This window comes from Hippocampus guttulatus, chromosome 2, assembly GCF_054856545.1.
Source record: "Hippocampus guttulatus isolate MCC_2025c chromosome 2, RoL_Hgut_1.0, whole genome shotgun sequence".
Taxonomy (NCBI): Eukaryota; Metazoa; Chordata; class Actinopteri; order Syngnathiformes; family Syngnathidae; genus Hippocampus; species Hippocampus guttulatus.
The window spans coordinates 14,723,590-14,750,689 of record NC_141262.1 but is presented as its reverse complement, the minus strand read 5'-3'; the positions used below and the strand labels follow the sequence as shown (position 1 = coordinate 14,750,689).

The 27,100-nt window shown below is 40.9% G+C and overlaps 2 protein-coding genes across 5 annotated transcripts in view; one reads left to right on the top strand and one right to left on the bottom strand.

Moving 5' to 3' along the window:
* Nucleotides 1-7,387, top strand: part of sash3 (SAM and SH3 domain containing 3) — a 16,797-nt gene extending 9,410 nt beyond the window's left edge. Inside the window, exons 9-10 of one of the 2 annotated variants that reach the window (XM_086138314.1) lie at nucleotides 2,841-2,949; nucleotides 6,521-7,387. In XM_086138314.1, coding sequence (XP_085994440.1) covers nucleotides 2,841-2,949; nucleotides 6,521-6,564 — 153 coding nt within the window. In that variant the 3' untranslated portion in view covers nucleotides 6,565-7,387. Of the gene's footprint in view, nucleotides 1-2,840; nucleotides 3,697-6,520 lie in introns of those variants that run through there. The other variant, XM_086138322.1, reaches the window with a different exon arrangement.
* On the bottom strand, nucleotides 208-27,100 carry zdhhc9 (zDHHC palmitoyltransferase 9). Of its 3 annotated transcripts, XM_086138362.1 has the most exons (11): nucleotides 27,007-27,100; nucleotides 26,686-26,785; nucleotides 26,397-26,576; nucleotides 16,685-16,845; nucleotides 13,827-13,985; nucleotides 11,194-11,331; nucleotides 10,801-10,847; nucleotides 9,963-10,067; nucleotides 5,167-5,270; nucleotides 4,343-4,466; nucleotides 208-3,186 (listed from the first exon to the last, which is right to left on the bottom strand). In XM_086138362.1, exons 3-11 carry the CDS (start codon nucleotides 26,558-26,560, stop codon nucleotides 3,010-3,012), a joined length of 1,179 nt encoding a protein of 392 aa, XP_085994488.1. In that variant the 5' UTR covers nucleotides 26,561-26,576; nucleotides 26,686-26,785; nucleotides 27,007-27,100; the 3' UTR covers nucleotides 208-3,009. The 3 variants fall into 3 exon arrangements, with proteins under 3 accessions (XP_085994488.1, XP_085994480.1, XP_085994470.1); XM_086138354.1 differs by having other exon boundaries at nucleotides 26,397-26,785; XM_086138344.1 differs by having other exon boundaries at nucleotides 26,686-27,093.

The following is a 27,100-nucleotide window of genomic DNA, read 5'->3' as shown; positions in this document are numbered from 1 at the left end:
CTCGTCAAAACTCACTTGTATTCTTTGGCATTCGACTCAGCATGACTTAGATTTGTTCTTGGTTTTACTGTTTGGTGCTTTCTACCGCCTTTATTACCGATTTGTCTTACTGTTTATTGTGCATGTTAAATTGCTCCATGTACAGCACTTTGTATGCAGCGATGGCTGTTTGAAAGTGCTCTATAAATACTGTTGACTTGACTTGACTTGACTTGATCATGGCAAATTTATCAACAAAACAAAACCAAACAAAAATCATACAATTGAAAAGAAATCATCAGCTTGGATATTGTGATAAATATAAGGCGCATACATTCACCAATTTTCAAATTACTTTTTTTGTCCCCCAAGAGAAAAAACCCCATTTCGGGTTCATGAAAAGGTTCCAATATCCATCATCCATTCTTAAAGTTTCCAGATCACAAAGAAAAACAGCTGCCAGGAATGACAAAATCTCTCACATTTGCAATTCATTCTCCTTTTTGGCTCTAATAAAAATCAACCGACATGACTACTACACGAGAAATGGTCACTTTTGAATCCATCTGTTGGCAGCGTCCAATAATTAGCACTTCTACACACATATAGTAGACTAACACTCTCTCACGCATATGACACAAGAGTACAAAATCACAAACTTGCTAACATTTTCAACACCAAAAATCAGCTTGACTTTCATCACGTTTTTTTCCCTCCTGTGACTCGAGCCTCATCTCTCACGTACCCTCGCCTACTTCCGTTTTTTTATTTCCTGCATTTAAAGCAGCCATGAGACCAACCTCCACTAGAATGATGCAAATGAAAAGGCGTTAAACTGAGCTGCCTTTTTTTCTGGGAGATGATTGGTTTCGAGTGTGATTTATGGGTTTACGGCAGTGCTCGGGAACACTTGAAAAAAAGTCAAACGCTTTTGCCTCTTTCACTACATCCACATATGTACAATTCAACAATGGCTTTGCTTGTCGCTGTATTTTTATTTTTTGCTTTTTATTATGATCCAAATTAACAGTTAGCACTCCTCATTACAAGTCGCAAAAACTGAACTCTTTCCCCCGAAACCTTCAAGGACAAGCAAGACTAGCGCACGAAAACACCTAATGTCATTTGGTTTTCTTTCTTCTTTCTTTGCTCCTCACACAATAGAATGTGTGAGGAGCAAAGAAAGAAGAACCGATGAGTCGACGTGTCAATTTTACAGCATATCAAGGTTGCAGTTGACTTAGAGCAAATCATTTAAAGTCTTTGGCAGATTTAAGCGTGTTCTTTAGCCGAAATGTATGCTAAGCTAACAGTGGTTGTCAGTTGGAGGACGCAAGTCTTAATCTTCATGTGCCTCTCAGCAAGAAAGTAAATAAATATTCAACCTAATGTACACAAAAAGTTATGGATATTCTGCTTTTGGAGGAAATTTCAGGGTCAACCAAAAATGCAACAAAACCTTTCCAGGTGAACTTAATTCGACCTTCTGTAAACTGGTGGATGTACATATAAAGCTGTTCATTGTTTCAGTAATTTTTTGCACAATTTGTTATTCGTGCTGGACCAAGAAACTTCTTGTTTTCAATTGGTACTAACTCCTCTTCATCATGCCATTCACATTTTGACACCTTGAGACAAGCGGCCTCTGATCTAAAGACAGTCAGAGTATCATCAGCAAGTTGCAACAAAGAGAGAGCGCGACTACAAGACTCGCAGAAAGGCAGAGAAGTGTACTTCCTAGTGAATTTTGCATTTCTTGTTTACTTCTGAAATTCAACCCAAAAGTTGAATACAGTTGTGCCTTGAGATACGAGTCTAATTCTTTCCATAACTATGCTCATAATTCAAAACATTCATCTCTCAAACCATCTTTCGGTGATGAGATCAATGGAAATACTGTTAATCCGTTATTCCAGACCCCTCAAAAACACATTTTATGTTTGGGTCTTAGTAAAGGAAAATAGATGTCTATAAATTTGCATTTTTGGAAAAAAAACAAAAAAACGAGTTAAAAACCCAATTCAAGAGAATGTTGCAATTAACTTCAGTGTACCACCATATCGGATGTACTTGCCTTAGCCACCAGCAGGCAGTACAGCAAATCAGCTGAATGACGGTTTGTAACTCAAAAAACTCTTTCGTCAGGTCACTCGTATCTCAAAGTCCCAGTGTATCACTAACTTTTTGCGAGTATGCATGTATGCCTTCTAAAGTTTTAATGTTGGCATTTCGGATTTAACTCTGGGGTGTCTTTGTTGTCAGATGTCTGTTGCGTTCATGATAAGGCACAATTGCTACCAGGGTCATCAAAAGCCACACACGCCTACATACACATGCAGACACGCACGCGCGCACACACACACACACGCATGTATGCGCACACACAGAAATGGTGGGATGCCTCCAGGTGAACATATTTTGTGTGGGTGAAGCAAGTGTCACAGAATATTATACACAACTTGAACAATTATGTATATAAAAAGGGAAAGAAGGAAGGAAGGAAGGACGGACAGGCGTTTCCATTGCTATAGTAACAGTACTGAATGCAGCAGTTCACAGAATACAAGGTCGATGTTTAACTTGCCTGTACGGAGCCAATAAAGTATGTCGGCTACACACAAACACCACTCGTCCAGCCTTGTCGATTTGCATAGAGCATGTAATGTGTGCACAACGGAAAAAGGGGACTTTACTGAATGATAATTTACACGTGAAGAGGAGCGAGAATGTCTTTGCCGGCCGCTTGGTTGGTGTATATTGGCCGCTCACATTTAAAATGAATACAAGGTTTGGAAGAAGAATCATCCGATCGGAGCTCCTTTCTTCTGTTTGTCATGCGCACATTTTCTTTGCTCCCTCAGAGACACCTGCCAAGCCAAGTGTTCAGGAGATGGGAAGATACTGACGTTCCATTAAATCACTCCTCTCCCGAAAGGAGGATACGTCACTCACATGGGGGAAGGAGAGAAGGTAAGTCACCAGCGCAGTGCGATGAGAGTTCCTGACCGTACAGGACTCAGAGGAACGCAGTTAGTGGCTATTGTCCTTGGTGACGGAGGCCTCGGCGTCTGTCTCGGGGGAAGCCAAAGGCGGAATGAAGGAAGGAGGGAGATCTTCAGGGGAGCAGCTCTGCTCTGCCGAGACGCCGATGCTCACCTTGGCATCATCGGGCGTGTGCTCATTTGGGATGAGCGGCGCCGTGGTTTTCTGCAAGCAGAAGACATCAAGTCATCATTGCTGCAACATGACCCCTAAAATGACTGAAGTGTAGGTGTACATGCACATAACTTCGAAAAGCCAGGCTAAATTCAGCTCCTCCTCCACATACAAAGTCTCTCAGTCGAGATGCATCACGTCAACATACAGTCATGGAAAAAACGAGACCATCCTTGTTTCTTTGGTTTCTTGTTCATTATATACTGTATATAATGATGACAACAAAAATAGGTCACAAGAGTTTAATTTAATGTTGCCGTTTAGAGCTGGCCATTTTCCCCACATGATACACCTTTTGTGATAACAGGCTTTAAAATGAACATGAAACTGAAGAAAAGAAGGGGCCCAATGCTTTTTTCATGCTGGTACTTCCTTGATTTTCATTCCTGTGGTACTTTCTCATTTGGTTAGGGCGTTGAAATGTACATACCGATTCAACTAAATGTGTGAGATACTTTCAGTGAAAAGATTTTATCATTAAAATCATGTGACAGATTTGTAGACCTCTGATGGGTTTTTGAGCGAGATCATTTGCGCTAAGACAGGAAAAAAGGCATTTGTTTCTCCCTTCGAATGGATAGGAATCATCTCATCCTTTGATGAATCTTGATTGACTGGCCGACAGTACACTTGCTCAATGTGTAGTATAAGAATTTTGTCGGAAATCAAACAAAATGTATGCATTACATTATGTTTAACCACAGTGTAATTTCAAGTGATTAGTTTTTCCTGTGTGGATCAGCCTCGAAATGCAACATGGGAGTGTTATGTGTTAAATTAGATGTAAAAGTAAGGAGTTACTTTAAGTCAAATTTGAACTAATTGCACTGCATTACTTTTTCTCCAAAATGCTGCTAAAATTTAACAAGCTGGTTCGACCTCTCATGACTCGTGAGCCAACAGATGTTCTAAGTAGAATTCAATTGGTCATTAAACATAGCAGTGGGAATATGCAAATGAGAAAGGACACAAAATGGCTGCTGCACATGCTGCAAAATGGATTAGCAGGTCACTTCTTTCTCTCATCCGCAAATTTTCTCATTATGGCTTTAGATTCTGTTTTATGTTGCATTCTCTATTCAGGCACTTGACTTGGGGAGCTGTGTGAGTGGGGGAGGGTAAACGTGTGTGCGTATGTTATGCTCACAGTGGTTGGTGGCGCTGGCTTGCTGTTGTTGGAAAAGGATAAAGAGGAGGAGGAAGAGGAGGGTGCAGCAGACGATGCAGAAACAGGCGAATCTTCGTGCATCAGGCCCCTCCTGTCCAAGACACTAAGGAGCAACACACAGCAATCAGTCAGTCGATGGAAGCTGGATGTAGAACCGAGCCTCCTAATGTAGAACTGAGACTGATGCTACATGCCTCACTCCTTGTCAGAATTGCATGTCAGTGTAGGATAGAAAAATGCATTCAAAAATGTCTTGATTCAAAATACAGTGAGACACAACTGATCCAACTTACAAGTTTTTCAAGACATGCGCTGTCGTTGGTTTTGATCCGAGATTTGAGCACAGTATGGTGGCGGTAATCTCAATTTGGCTCACTTGACAATAGCAGCAATTTCGCAAGATGGAGCAATTCATCAACAAAAAAAAAATAAGGATCCAAGACACTCCCGGATTCCTGTCAAACTCAACATAAAACTAAGGGAATGCAACATTGTTTATTTTAAACGGAACTATAACTTCGCCCTGCAGATCGTTAGCTTAATGCGAACAAACAGCGCAAATGGCTGTTGACAAACACCAATAGTTGCAGTTTTAGAAGCACATGAATATGAAGCCATGTTGACCGATGTCATGACAATTAGTCAGTAGACAAGCTGCTCATGAGTCACTCCTCTGAGTCTACCGAATAAGGCTGACATATCACCCGCATGGCCACAGGCATTACCTTAATAAGAAAGCCATTTAATACGGCAAATGTGAAATGTGAAAAATGTGAGGCAGTACGCATCGTCTTGGGCCATACCTCGGGTAAGCGGGCCCACACAGCACCTCACAGCAGTTTTTAAAGATGTTCTTATGACTGTAGGGGTTCTGCACTCGGTTCTTCCCCGACCACGACCCTTTAATCTGTCAGAACACATACACAAATAAAATAAATACAGTATTAGCCCTCCACTATTTTGCAGTTCCTTCTTCATGCCATCATTGGGTAGCACTGAGTTCTGCTGGAAAAGAAAATTTAACACCTACTCCCCGTTCACACCTCGAGACTTTGTAAAACCTCAAGAGTCACATGACAGGAAGTGAAAATAACTGGGAGATATGACAATGTATATACAGACAAAAAAAAAACCCATCAAAACATTCATTTGCCATCTGTGACTCCTTGCTAGTGATGCTCAAAAATCCTTTTCAAAACATTTTCAATTATTCAAAAGTAGAGCTCTATTTTTAGATACCGTTCCCAGAGGTGAGGGTTTGACCTACAAAAAAGAATCTCGTCTAGGATTTAATGACTCCTGCTTTAATGCTACAACACTTGCAAAACAAAACATGCGATCCAATTTAATAATTCATTGATACATTTGAGACAGTGTTGTCCAGCAAAAAGGGAGACTTCGAGTGAGAGTGCCAACAAACCACTTGAAGACTCGTTTTGGAGAATTTGTCAGTATCTGCCCAACTGCTGCTTGTGATGAAGTCACTGCCAACCTACAGCAATCAGAGAGTATCTCATTTTTTGCTCAGAACTCAAAGCCAAACGATGGCTTGTATCTTGAAAAACTTGCAAGTTAGGTCACTAATATATCAGTGCGGCACTGGATTTTGGTTGCCTTTGTAGTAGTACGAATAACCTTCACGCTAACAGTCAAGGATTTGTCTTTCTTTTACATTTTCTATAGTCAGTCACACACACACGCGCGCGCACACACACACACACACGTCCCGCTACCACAGAGGATATTTTAGCAGGCACCCCCTCGCCTGCAGGTATCAATGAATCTGTTATTGGGCTGGAAAAGGAAAACCGGGGCTTGGCTGACAGCAATTGTTATGACTCCTGGAGCAGCATCACACGCACACTGCAGGTGCAAATTACACAGCTTCATTACTCATTACTCATGGTGAAAAAAAATTGAGGCCAGCCTTTTCAGAGTAAAGCGAAAAACAGGTGTGGAAGCATGAATAAATCATTTCAAGAGTATGAGTGCACTCTCTTGCTTCTCAGCCATCTCGAAACTTCACTCATCATCAAAGCAGCCCACAAATGTAATTTTACTTTGATTCTATTTACACAAATTTGAATTAACGTTGATTCTATTGAAGAACCTGTAAAATCACCACGGATTCATACCAGAATGCTTATGTGTCAACAGTGACTCTGGTTGACATGCCTCTACAACATCGTGTGAACATCTAGGACTGTCCAGATTGATGGTTTTTGTCCTGGCCGTGGAATAGTCGAGCAATGCCACACCATCAACAGGGTCCTTGAGGATGCACGGGAGTTCGCCCAACCAGTCTACATATGTTTTGTGAACTTTGACCACGTCCCTCAGGAAGTTCTTTGTGGTACCGAACCCACTGATACAGGCTGTTCGGTCCCTGTACGACCGGTGTCAGATTTTGATACGTACTGCCGTCAGTAAATCGGATTCATTTCCAGTGAGGGTTGGACTCCGTCAAGGCTACCCTTTGTCACCGATTCTGTTCATAACCTTTATGGCCAGATTTTCTGGCGGCAGGTGAAGTGTTGAGGTAGCCCGGTTTGGCGGTCTCAGTATTGCATCTCTGCTTTTGCAGATGGTGTAGCATTGTTGGCTTCTTCAAGATGCCATCTACAACTCTCACTGGAGCGGTTCGCAGCTGACTGCGAAGCCCTTTGGGTGGAAAATCAGCACCTCCAAATCTGAGACCATAGTCCTCAATCAAAAGAATGGAGTGCCCTATCTGGGCTAGGGAAGAGATCCTGCCCCAAGTGCGATGAATCCGACTTTTCTGGACTGCAGCATTAGTCAAGGTTGAAGGAATTATGAACAGTTTGAAATAGCACTGAGTGTTCGTACAAAACCCTTCAGGCTTCTGCTAAGAAAGGGGGAAAAAAATGACAGTAAAAGCTTTCTAGAACAACTGAACTTATTTGTGGTGGAGGTCTTATAAATGGTGGCCAAGGTGTGCTGACTTTCATTTAATATGAGTTTGAATGATGTTGGTTAATTCTGAATAAAAAAATAGTGTCCATATTTACCACCTCAAAAAGTCATTAACTGTGGGGAAAAGTGAGTAAAATGATGGGGTTTTTTTGTTTTGTTATTTAGGTCAGAAAACCCTGACGCTTTATCATGACTGTGAAGGTAGACTTACTTGTTTTTCCATTCACTGTAAATCTAACTCACGTGAAATGAATCACTTAGAAATACATAACTGCAAACAACCCTAAAATAATAATGCACTACACATTTACTCTCCTTTATTGGAAGCTCACCACCCAAAGGATCCATGTGTTGACCCATAAAAATATATACCGGTATGTATATACACTGTATATTATTTTGCACATTTAACTGCAGTCTATCAATAATTTAAAACAAAACACTTAGCTGTATTGATTGTTTGTCCCACCCCTACTCCATCAATCAATAATTCTCCACATTTTCTCCTCATAGGCTTTTTCTAATTGTGGTAATCCAGAAGGCTGTCTGTTTTAGTTGTCCCATCAGTTCAGCTCGACTTCAACAAGAGGAGAAGACGCTGATGTTTATATCGCCAGTTTGTGTCTGGCCTCTGTTCCAGGCTGTTTTTAGCTTTCAAAGTGCTTTGCAGCCAATTTGTCACATGACTCAGCTGCTCTATTGGCAATCTCTCTCGTGAAGTCGTTCATGGTCTCTGTGCGAGCGAAGTGCTCAGGGTGGGGCAAATTCAATTTAAAGGGGCTTGCAAAAAAAGCGACTAAAGTGCACATTATTGCTTCATTAATGGCGATAAAGATGGTGGGAAATAGAAGATGCAAATCCAAACAAAACGTATTTCAGTAATAATGAGCATACTCACTATCATCCAAGTAAAGTGAAGTTTTCATCATTATTGATTGATGTCTAACAAGCTACACTTTGCTGATCCTTTGTCCTTCTCTTAAGAAGGAGGCAGTCCTGTCGTCATGGTAACAAGCGCAGTGGTCTTTACAAATGGCCGTGTTTATGCCCCATCAGTGTTTATCCTTCCAGGCATATGAAGCCACACACACACACACACACACACACACACACACACACACACACACACTGGATGGAGACTCAAAATCTCATTTTAAACATAGAAAAACTGAAAATTAAAAAACAAGACGACTACAAAAAAGAGTTGATTCTCATTTTGACGGTATAGTCGTTTAAGTTTAGACCACTGGTGTCAAAGTCAAGGACCGGGGGCCAGATCTGGCCCACCACATCATTTTATGTGGCCCGCGAAAGCAAATCAAGCATGTCACGTTCCATGATGCTTGCTAAAGTCTGAACCAAAATTTCAAATTGTCATATGTAATCCACAATAACAGGCATTATTCTTCCATCCATCCATTTTCCGAACCGCTTGATCCTCACTAGGGTCGCGGGGGGTGCTGGAGCCTATCCCAGCCGTCTTCGGGCAGTAGGCGGGGGACACCCTGAATCAGTTGCCAGCCAATCGCAGGGCACACAGAGACGAACAACCATCCACGCCCACACTCACACCTAGGGACAATTTAGAGCGTCCAATCAACCTGCCATGCATGTTTTTGGAATGTGGGAGGAAACCGGAGCACCCGGAGAAAACCCACGCAGGCCCAGGGAGAACATGCAAACTCCACACAGGGAGGCCGGAGCTGGAATCTGCACTGTGAAGCCGACGTGCTAACCACTGGACTACCGGGCCGCCCGCATTATTCTTGAATTCTGATTTTAAAACTAGTTATTGATCAATTTGTTGTACGCTGTGTATGTAACATGTGGAGGGGATTAAACATTTATATGGTTTCCTAAAACTCATAACGGCCCTCCAAGGGAAACCGTAACTACAATGTGGCCCACGACCAAAAGGAGTTTGACAACCCTGGTTTAGACTTTGCAAAGCTTGGTAATGATGACATGCGACCAATAAACTAGTAATGCATGGTGATGATTGGCCAGAAAGGTCACCAGTCCGTGCTCAAATGCGCAACATTAGATAAGTCATTTAGGTTCCACTAAGGCCAATGAACTGTCTTTAAATTGACATAAATTAATGGTTAAAATGTGAAGAATTAAAGAGTTGTCGATATTGTTACTGACAGTCTAAATTTAAATGTGATACAAATAAAATGTGTCTGGCACAAGACTCATCTCTCAGTTGGGTCCTCACGTGGAAAATGCCAGAATATGTGGACTTTTGTTTGGTTTGAAAGGTATATTGCGCACACACACACACACACACACACACACACACACACACACACACACACACACACACACACACACACACACACACACACACACACAGATTTGGGTGTTGAGGTGGCCTGCCACCTACCCATCAAGCGTGAAGTTAAATTTAAATCTTTTGTCACGTGCCTGTTTCAGAAAATGTATCTGAGAGCAAGCCATGTTGCACTTCCTGCCTCATATTTTTATAAAAGAATGTTGTAATTGTTTTCTAAAACCGTTCAGTGATGGCTTCAGTCCCTACGACGTACAAATGGGCTCAGCAGTTGAGCTTCCAATGTCAGTGTGTGAACAACCATTTGAGAAAATACAGTCAGTAACCACAATACGTAAACTGGACCAAGAAGAATATATTTTTAAGACTTACATCCTCATTGGTGGTCTGGTTGAGCGAGATCAGGTAGGTGTGGAAGCCGGTCAGGCCGACCACTGACCATAGCGTGAAGAAACACACCAGCACCTCCAGCACGGTGAGAACTTTGAGTCAAGGATATGGGAACAAATGACTTGTCCCTCACTGCTCAAACAGCATGCACAGCCAGGGACAACAAAATGGCTGATAGTTGCGTAAGATGATTAAAAGCAGCAACAGTCAACAAAACCAAGATAATTGGGGCCGAGCTTGCCAAGGCTCCAGTGGACAAATGGCTATGAGTCCTGACATATCCAGATGGTGTGGCACTAAATGAAAAGATAACACTTTTCCTGGATGCATTGAATGCCTCGTGAAACTTCCCTATTCAAACAACAGTAAATAAATGAATACAGTCGTGTACTTTTTGAATACATACAGCAGTTACATAATTAATCAGAATGACAAATAATGTAAACAGTCACGTCAATGGCTATTGCGGTGCTTGTGCAACTGGGAGTGGCAATGAACAGCTTGAAGCCTCTTTTTGCGAAATTGTTCGCTCCCGTATCTGAAGAATGTTCACTTTTTACCAAACAGCTGCTTATGGTTAAGTGAGTTGAGCTCACTACCGCCACACAGCACTCGTATATCAAGTCTGCAGTCACCAGTCAAAGTGTATTTTGGATGTAATTTATTTTATAAATTCATTTTGTGGCCACAAATTAACAATTTGTGTGGACATTTTACCTATACTGCAACTAAAATTTTAAAAAAAGTCTAATGTCCCCATGTCATGTTTTTGGCTCTGCAGTATATCCATTGCAAAAAAAATTATAATAAAAGGATATGTTCCGGGTGTTTCCTTCAAAGCACTCAAAAACCCATCCTCCACTGAACCTGTGAACAGAGCAACACACAGAAGTGAAACTTTTTCTACACTAAACAGTGCTGATTTTGTTAGGTTGAATGAAACTATGCAATAAGGAGAAAAACAAATGTATCATGTATCATTGATGTGGGGTAAAAAAAAAGGAAGTAGCTTGTGTGAAAAATCTGTCACATGCACATCATGCTATCCCTCAGGCCCAGCCTTAGTAAATCTTTTTTAGGTCATAACGCATGTGTTTGTCAGTAAAGCTGGCCTTTCTCGTCTTGTCGCATTCCTTCCTACTTTGATACGCCTACTACTCCACTCCACTCCCCTCCCCTTCCTCCTCCTCCTTTGCGACAGCAGGATACTCACGCATGACAACGTGGACGATGTCAAAGGTGAAGATGTAAATGGTGAGGAGCGAGAGCGAGAGTGTGAACAAGTAGAAGTAGCGGTAGTTCCTCTTGCCCACGCAGTTGCCCACCCACGGACAGTGGTGATCAAAACGGTCTGAAGGGACACAGATCAAAACAACGGCAAAAATGTGGAATGTGTATCAACCAGTTTTTGGGCATCAAAGGACATCGTGGTTAAAAATACATCCAAATCAGCTGCTCCTTCAAAAGATGGCCTTGTGCGGTGCTTTCTACTGGCGGGCTATATTTACTGTTCATTTCCTTTCTCGTCTACTCTTCTATGATTAGGAAGAGAGTCAGAAGCAAGGCAAAAATGGACAAGAGATGAAAATACACATTCGCATTTGTTTATAAAGTATATATGTGTGTGTGTTTACTATACTTTTTTTCCATGACCACGCCCATAACTCAAAACACTTGTATCTTTTGCCGAGACTGTTGTTAAATTGTCCGTCCGCGATTGTGTTGCTTCTGCTGGTCTCCAAATATCAAATGTTTACACTACATGTGTCAAACTCAAGGCCCAGTGGCCAGATCCGGCCTGCCAGGTCAATTTATGTAACCTGCGAAAGCAAATCACGAGTGCCAACTTGCTTTGATCTGTACCAAAATGTCAAATTGACATTTGTAAAAAAATAACGGTGAGATTTCACAATTATTTTGTTTCCATGTTTAACCTCACTTGAACAATAATTGAACAAACTATTATAATTGACTTGACTTATTTCAAAACTAGTAATCTATTCATTTGTTGTGAACAAGTAATGATTTAGTGGTTTCACTGTCATAACGGCCCTCCAAGGGAAGGCGTAACTCCAAATTGGCCCGCAACTAAAATGAGTTCGACACCCCTGGTTTACACGGTTATTAAAACAGTGAAACATCAACATGGCGTTTTGCATCGTGTTTTAGCATTAAGCTATTGGACTTTCCTCAGCACAGTTATTTAGTTATTTAAATGCACAACTTCACATGATCTTGGTTATATGCTTCGTTTGACAATTACTTGAACTGGGAGAGGCATCAGTCGTTTGCTTTTGCTGGCACCATACAAGTGGTTATACCTCAAAATTTTGCTCACAAATCAAAGTAAATAAAAGCATTCAAGCCATGATTCCGACCTCAAAAAACTTCAAAAGGTCCTCTTACAGAAAGTCTGCACTGCAATCATATCTTCATTGCTGAATTTCAAATCAATTGTCTGGGTCAAAATCATAAAGCTTACATTGTTCATTGCCCAAAGATTCCTGTCAAGGTTGGCTCTCAAAACAAGTGATGGCACAACACAGAGACAAATTGTGCACCGGTGCTATGAAGCAAGATTAGCGTAGCAAGGAGACGATACCAGACGCTGCGGTTTGTTGGCGATAAGCTTCATTTACCGACGCTTGGGTTTTAGCGGGTGTTGACATCCATGATGGCTTTATAGTACAGGATGAGTAGCCATTGGTTCCTTTGCCAAGAAGGCTTTTATTACAGCAAAGCTACAAGTCTGACTAAAATGAAACTCCATGGAGGGATTGACTGGGTACAGAGAAGCGGGTGATAAAGACAACAAATATCCTCATTATTACTCATACTCACTGGAGAGGCCAATTTGTGTTGTTAGCAATGTTGCTGTGCAATTAATTATGGAAGGAGTTTTGCATTTAAGTAGAAACTGGAGCTTTCAGCTGAGGTTGTACTAATTGTCACACGTGCAAATTTTGAACTGCCGTCATGCAATAGAATCAGTATATTATGTTTTTTCTTTGGGTTTTCAATAGCTGCAGCATCAGACATTCATAGCATTTAAATTCCAGTTCATGGGTTTGATATGAATATGCTGGGTAAAAACAGCTCTGTGAGAAATTAAAAGTTCATCAAAAGTAAAATTCATAGAGAGGTGCAGAAGATTTCATCCAAAAATAACAAGTTAGCTTCTTCATTTAAAACTCATTCAGTACCACCCAATTCTAAACTCTGTCTGAAAAGATGTTTGAAAACGTCTTTGGGAGTGAATGAGTTAAAACAGGGGCTTAACTGACCTTGGCATCACTTCTTACCAAATAATGTGCGATTGGCTGAAAACAAGGAAGTGTGAGATAAGGATGAATTTTGTGCTCATGTACTGCAAATAGACACTTTGTGTACAGATTTCAGATCTCTGAATTACCGTAGATCGGTATGTGCTAATCTAAGAACTACGAATTTAGAGCCCAAAAAAATTCTTTTATGTAAAAGAAAAAAAAAACAATTGAATGCGCAATAAAATGGGCACGATATGAAAATTGAGATTGGTTAGGCTTGGGTACAATAGCCGTCATTGTCGATTGTGTATTTGCGTGTTTACGAGAGGAACTCTTGATTCAAGAAATAAACAGAAGCCCAATTTTCTAGCATTTGTATGAATGATAGGGTCAGTTTGTGTTTTTGGAGATGTATTTATAAAGCTGTCATTTGAAATCACCACCGTGAAAGCAAAAAGAATGCGGAGATCACCGCTGGCTATTTTTCGCCACACTAAAGTCAAAATCAATGAGTTCGACATCAATCTCTTCAACAGCAAAAAATAAGCTACTTCAATGAAGCGGATCAGCTGACGCTTACCAACGCAGTTGTCGCAGATGCTGCAGTGAGACGCTCGCGGCGGCCGGAAGATCTTGCATGTGTAGCAGTACTTGAGCTTGACGATCTGATTGTTGATCTCAATGTTGCGGATTCGAGGAGGCGGTCGCTGGCCGCTGGGGACATTGCCGTTGGCGGCCTCTGCGGAAATAATTCTCCAGTTGAGACTGATGCGTGGTCCACTTGCATTAGAACTACAGTGGTACTTTGACTTACGAGACAGATTTGTTCCGTGACCAAGCTCGTAACTCAATTTATGTATCAAATCCATTTTCCCCATTGAAATGATTTGAAATGATTTTATTTTTAATAAATAAATAAATAAATAATGTTATCCTTCAAGGTCGCTGTTAAAAATGCACTTCCAAAAGAACTGAGAAAACCGATTGTCATTTTTATGTTAAACAGGGTTGTCAGCATTTGCTCAACGGAACTAATGAAGTAACTTCCAATGGTGGTCACATTTAAAATGAATTCATCAAATCAGGTAATGAGTAAAGTAACTGAGTTACTTTTTTCAAGGTAACTGCGGCAAAAATTGAGCGCTCGTACCACACTTTGAAAAACGCCGCATTAGATTATGCATGTGCACCCAACATTGTGGCCATTCGTTTTTTTGTCCTATATTGCTTTATATTTTCACCACCTGCATCCTCCACTCCCAGAGCAGGTCAACTGGAGGCAATTATCAACCTTGAGATGTGTTACAGTGGTGTAGCATCGTATAATACAGCAGCACTGAGGACAAACCAGTCGAGGAGACATTAAATGACTGAGTCACAGGAAATGTGCCACTCCCTTGAGGCAGCACAGCTCAGTCTGCGAGCCCCCACTGGCATCGTGTATTCCAAGAGGATGCTATTCCCATACTCCATATTATCCTTCGCCCTGGAGGCCATGTGCTATCGCTAACAAAGCACCTTGGCTGGAGATTTACCAGCAGTTGCGAGTTGTTGAATTGAATGGTCTTCACAAAGACAAATTTGAATGTTTTGAGGGTTGTGCTGTATTAATTACTAAAAAGGGTACGATGATTAAGAACCCTTTTCCTATGGTTTGTATGAAGGACATTTAACCATTTTAATGAACAGCCAATTTAACTTAGTAAAGCAGTTAAAATGAAAATGAGGATCGATACAGGCAGACATTAATTATCCATTCCATTAAGGAAGCGTAAAGGGAGGGCACGTAAAATGCTTGCCTTGAACCATCCATTTTCAATATTGAAACCAGCCTATTTTAAAATTGGTAAAATATCTAAATAGTAATGGGGGCCGTTTTTCTAGTTCACATTTTTGATGCCATTCCTTCAGGAGAAATTAGAAAAAAGAAACAGGCAGAAAGCTCCACTTAAATAAATTGCCACTACGATCACTTCATTTTCTACTCTACCTCTTAAAATGGCTGAAAATCAGGAGCTTATAATGAGAATAATTAAACCGTGTTTTTTGTTTTTTTTGCCATGTGGCGAGCTGAATGAGTCACTGTGCTGTTGAGGGGGGAGCATCGGGTGCCAGCTGTCCCCCCTCAGAGGAGCAAGTGGTTCAGCCTTGACTTTAACAGCCATCCCCTATCACGAATCTCCACCCGCGACCACTTTTGAGAAGCGAGATAGCTGCTGTAGGACGCTGTGAATCTTTAACACAGAAAGAGCAACCTCACGTGCAGGGGTTGGAGAAATTGCAGAAATATTGCACTGTGGTTTACTTCCATGGTCATAAAAGGCAGTCATGGGACTGAGCAACAGAATTGCTTGGAGAGATGGGGATTAGAGTTTATTTGTCGAGCATTTGCTGCCATTACTAGGCCTGTAGCAATAAAAAAAAAAATTTAAGATGGTATATTTTACCAGAAACCATCACGATGAATTATTATACTGTTGATGTTTTTCATCCCACTAAAAATTATATTAGACCATAATAATTCAAATCCAAATGATTTTCAAGTGTAGGTAACTTAATTTTCAAGAATATTGAAAACTGGCATTGAAATGTAAAACAGTCAAGAATATATCTTAGATTTAAAAAATGTAAAGAAATTTCCGTTCACAAAAAGTGCACTTAAATATTAACGCATAACACATACAGCCACATATCTGTTGTGGCAGAGTACGAAGAAATCTCTTATCAAAGCCTTCAGAATGTCAGCTTACACCTGTGTGCAAGGCTGGAATGACTGTAAGGGAAATCCACATTTTTATAGGAATTTGCAGTCCCTATCAAGTCTGCAGCATTCATTCCTTGGCTGCATCTCTTTTGCTATAAAGCTGCCAAACACAGAAATGCCAACTGTGACTGTGCGGCATTTTGCGCTGCCACATTTCTCTTTGCATTGTTGGGCAAAATCATCCTTACATGCAAGCCGTCGGGAAATTGACTTTTAGGTCCGTTGTGTTCAGACGTTCTATACACAAATGTGACATAGATACGAGCTCGTTGGTGTAGGTGGGCAAACTGCGTTCATCTGTCTTGAATGCAAAATGTTTCTATTGGAACTTATTCCACTGATTTACTGAACAACTACAGCCGTCAGTAAATATATCCGAGTACGCTCACCCGCTCTGCTTCAACATTGTTCATGCTGTGTGTGTGGATTGTGTGAGTTCCACCTCTCACGCAGGCAAGTAAGTTGACTGACAGGAGACGACGTGAAGCAGCGTGACGGAACAGTTTTTTGTTGGTTTGGGGAGAAAATCTAACAGAATGAGATCTCATTTCAATGGGAAAAGATGATTTAAGGTTTGAATGTTTGGCGTTACGATTGTAGTCAGGTCCCTGTTATAATGGAAAATGATTTGCAAATAAGCTAACGTGTAGTGTTTAAAACCCATATAAACTCACCGATCTCCATCTCGATAAATGTGGCCTCCTCTGGAAGAGCGCGAGGAAGGACACCGGGGTCACTGAAGCTGGTCCTCAGTAGCATGGCCATGACAAAGAGGAAAAGCACAGCGGCGAAGACTGGGATGGCAGCGGACAGGTGGACAGCCAGATACGGACACCTACAGGGAAAAAAAAAGGGCACGAATGGTGCATTAGACCTTTTCCCACCATCTATAAATATGGAGTGTAAAAAGGCAGGACATCAACACACCATGCATATGGTCAATTGCTGTTCTGGCCATGAGGTCGTAAACTGGGACATCTTAATGTCAGAGCTGGGAATAAATAACATCATGCCACATTGCCCTCACAGTCTGGAGGACTGGAGACGCAGCATAAATCATGGGGCAAAAAAAAAAAAAGCTCTCTCAATCAATACAAACTGCTCCAGGACCCTGGGCACCTTTTGAGCGTTCTAACAAAAGTGTGAAATAAAGTAAATCGCTGTTATAATAAAGACAAAAAAAACTATGAAACGGTCTTACAGGGGATCTATTGTGGAAAATGTACTTTTTAGTAGTTCTTTTTTTTAGAAATCATTGCATCTCTGGAGTGCCTGCTTGCACATCAAGCGTAAAACTAAACAACCAAATCAATCTTTTATTTGCTTCTCGTTCTGAAAATGTGTCTGTGATCAAACCGTTGGAAATGTTTTCGAATTGTGATGTAACAATGGGACTAGTTTACATGATGTTGCCACCACACGTTTCTCCACTCATGACATAATCAGCTTGGCAAGGTTGATATCCAGAGCTACTTTCAAGAGGCAACTGCAGTCTGGCCATGGAATTAAGATGTCAGAAGGATTATCAGGCAGAAACATCCACATGCAACGCCCCTGCTATCACAGCAAATCCAAAAGGTAAGCAGAGCTGCATTGGTATTTGATGGTTGCACGGATTAGCATTGAATTGTGACAAAGCTCCTTTGGGAATTTTAATAACACAGAAATTAAACACATTGGAACTGTTGAAAAATTGTCCACTAACATCAGTTCAACAGTCACAAGAAAGCCAAAGAAAAAGTAAAACATACACAGAGTTGATTGCAATCCAGTGGTGGGAAGTACACATTCTGGGAGCAAAGGGTTTTGACGGTGCGTGGCGTTTAATCAGTTATTCTACTTTTGCCAGTAATTATCCTATATTAGTACTTTGCTACTTTTATCCCAGCCTTTACTGCAAATGTTCTAACATCAGTAGCTGCAGTGCAAAGAACTGCGATTACCTCCCAAGTAGCTGGAACCATTTAGCCATTATGTCACATTATTACTTCATTTCAAGCTATTGTGCCTCATCCTGTAGAAGTTGCACTGGGGAGGCTCATGAAGGAGCTTAACATTGCATGCTCGTGACAACTTCGGGAAAAGACTATGCAAAGACTTTAACGATCACACAAATAAATATCTGGCGAGACTAATGAGCATTGAAAGATTCCATAAAATTCTTTTTGCGACACAAGAAGATGCTCTGCAATCCACAACGTCATTTGGGGGCTTTAAAAGACTGGACTGTTTGTTTGTTTCACTGTGTACTATCACATTCGAAATACATTTATTGCTTTTTTTCATTCATTCCTATTCCCAACTATTTGCCAGTCAAATGTGACATCTTCAAACCCTCAACTTGGGGTCTTAGACAAGGTGGAGGGAGGATTTTGAAATCGCTATCTGTCAGTGTTAGCACAGAACCTTTCAGCTTCTGCTAGAAAACAACAACAAAAATGCCAGGAAAGGCCTCCTAGAACATTTTGACTTTATTTGGGGTTAAACAAGGGCACTTAAAAGGAACGCAGCAAAATTTCCCTTCCGAGGTTTGTGCAAAGTCATTTAATGATTTCAGTTATTCACTTTTACATCATCTCTGGTAAGACTAAAAAAAGTTTTCAATTGAGTTGTGCAGGTTAAAGTTCACATTACAGGTGGAAAATAAAGCTTTGAAATTATTTCTTTTATTCTCATTGTTTTCAACCTGATAAACCTGGCATTTCAACAAGGGTGTGTAGACTTTTTTAAATCACTGCATCTTGCAGATTTTGACCAATTCCATGTGGGCCTGGAATGTATCCCCTGCGATAAACACGAGTTTACTGTAAATAAATAAAAGGGCGTGAAACAAGCTGAAAGTCAGCAAACCACAACCAAAAAGACAGTGCACACACCTGCGGAACTGGTCTGATCTGTCTCTTATTTTCCCACAATAGGAAACAAGAGGCAGAGTTCAAGTCATTTCCTCTGGACCAAGCATCTAAATGACACATGGGTTGTTTGTCAGAGCAGCTCACATGCCCATAGTTGACTGGTGGCCATTTGAGTCACACATTATCATTGATTCCCATCAAGGCCGCACTTCCTGCGTGGATGCGAGCGCTTCCTGGGCAGCCGAGGAGCAGGCTGATGATGCTATGGTGACACTGTGAGGTCATCACTCACCGAATGAGCAGGAAAAAAAAAAAAAATGAATTTAATCGCCCGGTCAATACCTGAGGGGGGGATGATTTCATCTGCAAGGCCTATTGATCTGATCACAAGTGAATCTTCTTCCTCAACCATCTTACTAGGGCTTTGTTTGTGCCTCTTGCGCAAAGTTGAATGTATTTCACCAATTTATTCAAGTGCAAACCAAATAATTGTATCCACTCTCAAATGCCATTGGGCGTGTCGGCTGAATACAGCGAAACCACGTCCTGCTCAACTGTCAACTAAATAGCATTTCCATATCCTGGAAAAATGGATGCCATTTTGCCCAACATCCTTGTAATGCTTCCTCATGACTTCTGGCTGGTATATAACAATGAGGCACTCTAAAGCCACCATGACTGCCCCAGCCCAGCTGCATGTGACAGTCGAGCTGGATAACCTGATCCAAACCAAGGCACTGAAGTTTCTTGCTACTAATTATTATCTACAAGTAAAACATGGGTGTCAAACTGCTTTGACTTGCTACATAATTGGAATATAACAATGAGGCACTCTAAAGCCACCACGACTGCCCCAGCCCAACTGCACGTCACAGTCGAATCGGATAACTTGATCCAAACCAAGGCACTGAAGTTTTGTGCTACTAATTATCATCTGAAAACATGTGCGTGTCACACTGCTTTGACTTGCTACTTATTATGTGGTGCTTGGATTATACACACACACAGATGGAGCTAGTGTTACTTATTTGAAACTTTGGTGGAGAACCTATTCTCCATATCTTTATAGCTACCATATAATCTTGGAGTAATGTTTTGAACTTTGCATATCATTCGTATGACTTAATAATGTATTGTTAGGTAATTGACAACACTTCCTGGAAAATCCTGGAATCAACTGTTTATATTGCAGCCAATAAAGGACACATCGATGCTCCTTTGTTTCACGTGTTTGTCTGATTGTGGTTAGGGTGTATATACCAAGGACTTTAATCACAAGGTTCTCCTTGCAAAACAAGAAAGAAAAAAAAAATCTCAAAATAAGGTAAGACATAAGTAATTAAGACCACTCACTGAAGCAAGGTTTAAAACACATTATCATACCGCAGTGACTCATTTACCTTTATTACTACTTTACCATTACAAGCTGTGCCCACCTTGCCAGAGTCATGCAATGTGATACATAATGCAGACTATGAGTTTGACACAACAGCGTCACAGAAACATTTGTACACTCTGACTGCCTGCTTCTTTTCGAGGGCAGAGGTTGGAATAAATCGGGAAGGAGGGGGGAAAAAACTTCTGTCCTTTTGCGACTACACCTTGGTAAATATGTGATGAGAATGGAGCTTTGTGTACTCACAGCAGCTAAAACCTCACACAACCTTTGTTAGTTCACTTGAACATCCTCTTCAAAACTACAAATAGCTCTTATGAAGCACTAATGAATATCTGTCATTTGTGAGCTTGAACCCTTGAATAGTCACTCTGCTGAATAAAAACATGAAGCAAAGACTCTCCGTAACTTCATATAACAAGCCGGATTTAAGTTAGCTCCGACCCGAAAGACAAATATATTGGAACAGTCAAAATACATGAATGCCACTTTAACATACTTCCTTAACAGCAATTACTACTTTCCTATTTCTCAGGGCTTTGGCGGCATCTTAGAGGGTTTGCAGTAAACAGTTGAGGAGAGGTTCCACAGAAAAGCAATTGCAGAGAGGCAGTGTTTCACCGTGCTAAAACCATTAGACTGGCAAACACTCGTCTGGTGGGATACTGATGGACACTCCCGGTCACAAAACGTGTTCCTCTCCAATAATGATTTTATCTATTTTTTAATTTTTAATCTGTGCAGCCTGGTACCAAGTGGCCCTCGGATCGTTGGTTGGGCACCGCTGCTTTAAGGTTATTGCACTCCAATTGACCTCAAATGCTTCCAGACATAATTAATTAGCATCCATTTCCCCAAAATAATCAAAATCGATGACTATACGTGTCCCTTGTGTAGAACTGCAGCGCCTCAAAGCCCAGCATTATCTGTGTGAAAATACAGCAAGCAGCTGTTGTATTTGATCGCAAAAGATATGGGCTGAATAAAGTGGCTATGTTCATGGCTCTTTGGAACTATTCAAAGACTGCGCAAACACCTGCATAACAGTGGTTAGGCTTATAAAATGATAATACTGTTTTTATCAGAGTTGTAGCCAGGCTTTTTGTGAGCTCAGGTGTAAAAGTAGCACAAGCGATGTGGAACAAACCAATGATGTGAACGTCAAACTGGCAGTTCATCCATCTAGCAAATATCTTGGTTTGAAGGCGCCCTTCATAACTCTTTGAAAAACTAATCCAGAGGATGTGAAAATGGGTAGTCTTAAACTAGAGACGATACAATCTGTTCTCCGGGTTTAAATCCATCCTGCTGGTTATGTAACGTTTAAATACCATATGAGAGCGAAAATACATGTGAGGTAGGGTCACTGGTATTTTTCTAGGATTAAAGATAGGATTAGAGTGGTTAGAGCAAAAGAATAAAGATCAGTTAATATGACCCACACTGAAAAAAAACCCAGTATGTGTTCTTTTCGGTGTAGAAAGCTGCTCAATTTATCTGGCATCCCTTTAAGAGAAAAAAAAATCTATACAAATGTAGTGAAAAAAATACAAATTAAACCTTGAAAGGAAACCAGTGACAAAGCCTGCAAATGTGTGTCAGATAAATGGAGCATGGACTCTGAAGGGGGCATTAATCAAGTTCTTGCTAAATTAGCTAAACCCAGCCACCACTTTCCTATTGGCCGGCAGTGAGACAGGGTGCGGCTGGATGCTGAGGGAAGCTTCGGTGTCTGTTACATGATCCGCAGCCTCTCTGCAGGCTCAGCTCTAAATGCCGCCTCCTCATCCTCCTCCTCTTCTTCTTCTTCCTCATGCAACACACCCCGAGTAGACAGCCGGACACAACGAGAGGTTCCGCCCGGTGACACGCACACATGCAAGTGACCACAGAAAAAGAATGAATATCCTCGCAAATGCTCTGACATCCTGGGGCGGACAGACATATGACACTGTCCTCATGCTACCGTTGCTTGATCCTTCTGCCAAGAGCTGTATGTGGTCATCAACATGCTTTACACACACACGCACACACACGCACGCACGCACGCACGCACACACACAAATGTCCAAGCAGATCAAGTGAGGATTCATTTGGCATAAAAAGAAATAATCATAATAATAAGGTTGATAACTAGGAATGAAGAGTACCATAGTATGTTTGATTTTTGGAAGAATTTTCCTGCAATAGCTAAATCATGCAAGCACAGACACAAATGTGCAGTGCTTCATGTGCGAATACTGAGCAAGATTTTATGATGTGATTTATGACTTGCTCAACACGAGTAATTACTTGACTCAAATTGATTGAAATTTAATGGGGACTCAACTTGAATTGAGTCCCCATTAAATTTTGCCAGTTTCACCTCATTTTTGCCATAGTACAGGCTTGAAAGTGTCTGATTCGTGACTTATGCCTTACACATACAGTGGTTCCTTGACAAACGTGTTTCACTCATTTCATGACCGTGCTAGAAATTCTCGTCTTCCCTTTCTCCATTGACATGAATGGAAATGCCATTTATCTGTTGCAGCCACACATTGTGCTCCATCTGGTATGAATGCCTAGGCCACCAGCAAGGCCCTATAATGCAGAAGAGTTTGACAACTAAGTGACTCCGTAAGCTGACGCGATAGTGATAGTTTCTGACAGAATATAAGATTGTGTGTATTGTTAGATTGTCTGTCTAGCTTTGTTACTGCACCGTTTGTGTTCCAAAACTGAGGACCACCTGAAAAATGTATACCAAGCCAGTGACTGGTGATGTCACTGTACAACAAAACACTACGTACAGACGTAACAACTATTTGTCTTCGCAGGGCTTTTCCAAAATTATTTTCAATATTCATTCGTGTATGTGTTTCTTGGACACAATATACAGTATTATGAGAAGTAATGTGGGGTTCAGTGGAGATCACTGAAGGCGTAATGCTTCATTCATCTGGCCATTGTTGTTTTGGTTATGTACACACGAGACTACCATTTTAAAGGTTGAAACAAAAATTGTTAAATAATGTTCACTCTGAGGTTGCCAAAGTGTAAATAAAAGTAGATGTTTTCAGCACAGTACAATGGTGTCATTTAAATGGAAAAATAGAGGTTGTTCAATTTTGCATGTACGCATTTTGCATGTTGTAGTGCATTTTATTTATGTCAGAGATCTGAAATTTGAGACTATCACAGTTTCTTGGAACACAGCATCAGTAATCTTCCAAAGAGTAGGATCGACATAATGCCAGAGGGTATAAAACTAAGAGTTTAAGCCCACAAGAGCTGCAAAGAAATCAATTCATCCCAGAAAGCAAACAAACAACCTGGACACACATTCTCGTTTTGGCTATCTGTTGCAAATAGCTCGATTCATATTGTCTACCCAGTCTTCTGTTTCCACAATTTAACACTAACTAATGAAAGGATAAAGGAAGGTTCCCTAAAAAAACAGTGCCCTACAGCTGCAAACAAAAGAGAGATGTCGGCTCGCCTGAAGTTGGATCAAAGCCAGTCAGGAGGACACTGTCTACTCTGTTCTTCTGTCCTTGGCCCCGTGGGGCTCTGGGCTCAATTTTGCACATAATATGGTGATTTGGTGAACTCTATGACATGAAAAAAAAGAATAGGAAAAAAAACTTGAATGATCACATACTATTCAATATAAATACGGTGGTGCCTTGAGATACGAGTGACCCAATTTACGGGTTGTTTTTGAGATACGACCCATGATTCGGCTGACATTTTTGAGTTGACTTACAAGATAATGCCTTTAGCCCACTATCTTAATACTAATGCTAACACATGATGGGAAACGCATAAATAACCCTTTAAAGCAACTGATATTTGAACACAAACAGTGGCGCAACACATTTAAAATTTCACTTGACTGTAAGAGTACTCGAGGCCAAATATTCTTTCTCCTCTGCAAGGAGTTGAGAGGAGATTAGGCGTCTATACTGTCCAGAAATCCATTTAAAAAGTACAGTATATCCATCTGTCTAACTTATACAGCTACAAGGGCGCCAAGGCAGGCAAAAGCACAATCGCCAAGTGACAAAAACCTTCTTTTAATTATATTTAATTGTGACATTACTGTTTGTTAAGCCCAACAAAGCACAACATTACATAGTGCTATTTATTTTCATTAAAATAACACATTATAAAGGCTTGTGTTGTTTTTTTGGGAAGACTAGAACAGATTCATGGCATTTTCACTCATTTCGAAGGGGAAAGATGATTTGAGATTCGAGTGAACAGAACTAACGGATCTCATATCTTGAGGCACCACTGTAAGCTATTTTGCTGACACGTTAAGCCTCGGGGTATTTTCATGCAAATATCTTTGCATGTGGTCTACTGATGACTTTAGTAATTACACCCAGGTCTCAGCCTTAATATGTATCCTTCCATCAGAGATAATTAAGCTGGGCTGTAATATGAACGTGGCACACTAACAACCCTCCAGCCATTAGTCTGGGCAGAGCCTTGCCCAGTCTGAGTGGGCACCATCATCCTCATCATCTCGTTTCTTTGCACGAAACAGATCCTTATGCCCACACTCCAAAAAAAAAAAAAAAAAAAGGCAAGGGACTACTCAAGAGAAAAGAATGGGATGGGCAGGTCCCAAACGTGCAAACAAACATTCACTCAAAGACCCAATAGACCATTTGTGTGGTATAGAAGAGTCCAACTGTGACATTGGTCTTCTGTTAAAAAAATAAAAATGAAAAAAATACCCGAGGGGGTTCAAGTTTACAAGCGGAAGACGCCCCATTGGCAAATTTTGTTGAATGTATGGATTCAATCAAGAATTGCCTCCTTTTCAGAATCAATGCTGCACTGTTCGGCTTTTTTGTACTGTGTTTCAACCAATCAGCCATATTTGTGAAATACAACAATCCTGTTTCAAATGATCCAACAACCGAACCCAATGCACCATATTTGTAGAGTCTGAGATACTGCTCTTCTTTTCAAAAACCTCCTGACAGGGTGAACATTTGTTTGCAGAATGCGGTGTAACAATCCAGTTGGGCTACTGGTCTTGTTTTCAAAAACTATTTGACAGGCCTGTGGTTTACACTTTGTCAGTTTTATCTATGAATCTAAAGATCTAATTCGTCTTTCTGCAAAAAAATAAAAATAAATAAAAATAAAACAACAACTTGGACATCGAGTTTACATATTTTGTCTCATTCTTTTTTCAGTGTGAATCCAACTGATACACCACTCATCTTTTAAAAGCAACATGACAGTTTTCATTCGGCTATGTTTGAAGAATAGATGATTCCACCATCTTGGGAGGAAGAGAAAACATTAAAATAAAGGCCAGACTTTCTGACTCACAGGAAAGCGATTAAATATTTAACACCTCAATGAGAGTGGTCAGGCATGAACCTTCAGAGAGACTGAATATGTTGGACATACACAACATATCTACTGTTAGCTCATCAATTTTGTTGATAAAAACGAAGAACCCAAGAATTACTGTAAATTAAGAGAAACATTGTAACATCTCGTGGACAATTGACGGTGCAAGCATTTCAGGGAGAAAAATGTGTTTAACACACCCCACCCTCCAGGATAATCTATCAGAGATATCTTCAAACAATTTTGATAAGATTTAACAAATACGATTATCGGCCCAGACCGTTTTCCAAGCAGATGACAGAGGGGAAAAATACATTGTTAGCACACACTACACCACAAGAAAACCTTCCAAAGGGTATGCATCCTTCACTAAAATGCGAAAAAAAAAAAACCCTGCTTTCGGAGTGTTCTCGGGTCAGACAAACATGTGCAAAAATTATGGTCTATTTTGGTGTAAAAATGGCAAACATTTGTTGATCTAAGTGAAGCCTATAATTGCTTGTTTGTGTAGGAGGCCAAATTGAATAACTTTGGTGTTGTAGAGATGTGTCAGAGAAATTGAGATCGAAGTAACCTAATAAACCACTTACTTGTCTTCTGTCTGGAATTTCTGGATTGAATTTGTGGGGTGGGAGGGGAGGTAAAATGTGTTTCTCAGGACATTAAACTTTGGATTCCTTTCAATTCACCATTGGCTGGAACATTGTGGATGTTTGGGAGAATTCTACAGCAAATAAAGTAAGTGGATGGTGGTTATTAAAATGACATCGGACTTACTCGAAGCCGAAGAAGAGGGCGCATGTCCCAATGATGAGGAAGAGGGTCAGGTAAAAGACTCCCTTCTGCCGGGCCATCATCACTCGTCCATCGCAGCAGAAAGTGTTCTTGCCCGGCAGCTTCTCCCATTTCCGCACCTTCCTGCTTATCATCACCGCCGACATGACGATCACACTTCAGCTATATTTTTTTTTAAAATGCAGATGTTATTCACTGAGCAACGTGACACATCTCTGCATGTTCTCGATTTAAAAAAAACGAGAGAGCGAGAGAGAAGCGTTGCAGTCACATTGTCATCAGCAGTCTTGATTTTCTCTTTGCGCTCCTCTTCTGCGGCAACTCATTCCCACGACGACGCGAAGAACAACCTCGGCTCCTTCACGCCCTTGCTGGAAGAAATTACACATTCGTCCACGGGCGCTCGCTGCAGATGTTTCCCCCGCCTCTCCACAAATAATAAATCCACTCGTGGAGGAGCGAACCTTGACCCAGCTCAGTTGTCAACGCTTGACCAGGCAAGCGAATTCACATCGATCAAATAATATGAAAAAAGAGCCTCAATCGCCAATAAACGATCACTATCTTCTCATCAACATATGAGATGAAATACCTCAAATGCACCCATAAGGAAACCGAAAATAGCTGCTTTAGTGTGCGCTTCTCCACCCGCAGGATGCCAGATTCCCCGTTTGAGTCAATGGCAG

Coding starts and splice junctions, on each gene's coding strand:
- zdhhc9 (XM_086138354.1), bottom strand. CDS start 26,560: ATGTCGGCGGTGATGATAAGCAGGAAGGTGCGGAAATGGGAGAAGCTG. Junction 13,986..16,684: donor ATTTATCGAGATGGAGATCG/GTGAGTTTATAT, acceptor TTATTTCCGCAG/AGGCCGCCAACGGCAATGTC. Junction 5,271..9,962: donor ACCAGACCACCAATGAGGAT/GTAAGTCTTAAA, acceptor GTGTTCTGACAG/ATTAAAGGGTCGTGGTCGGG.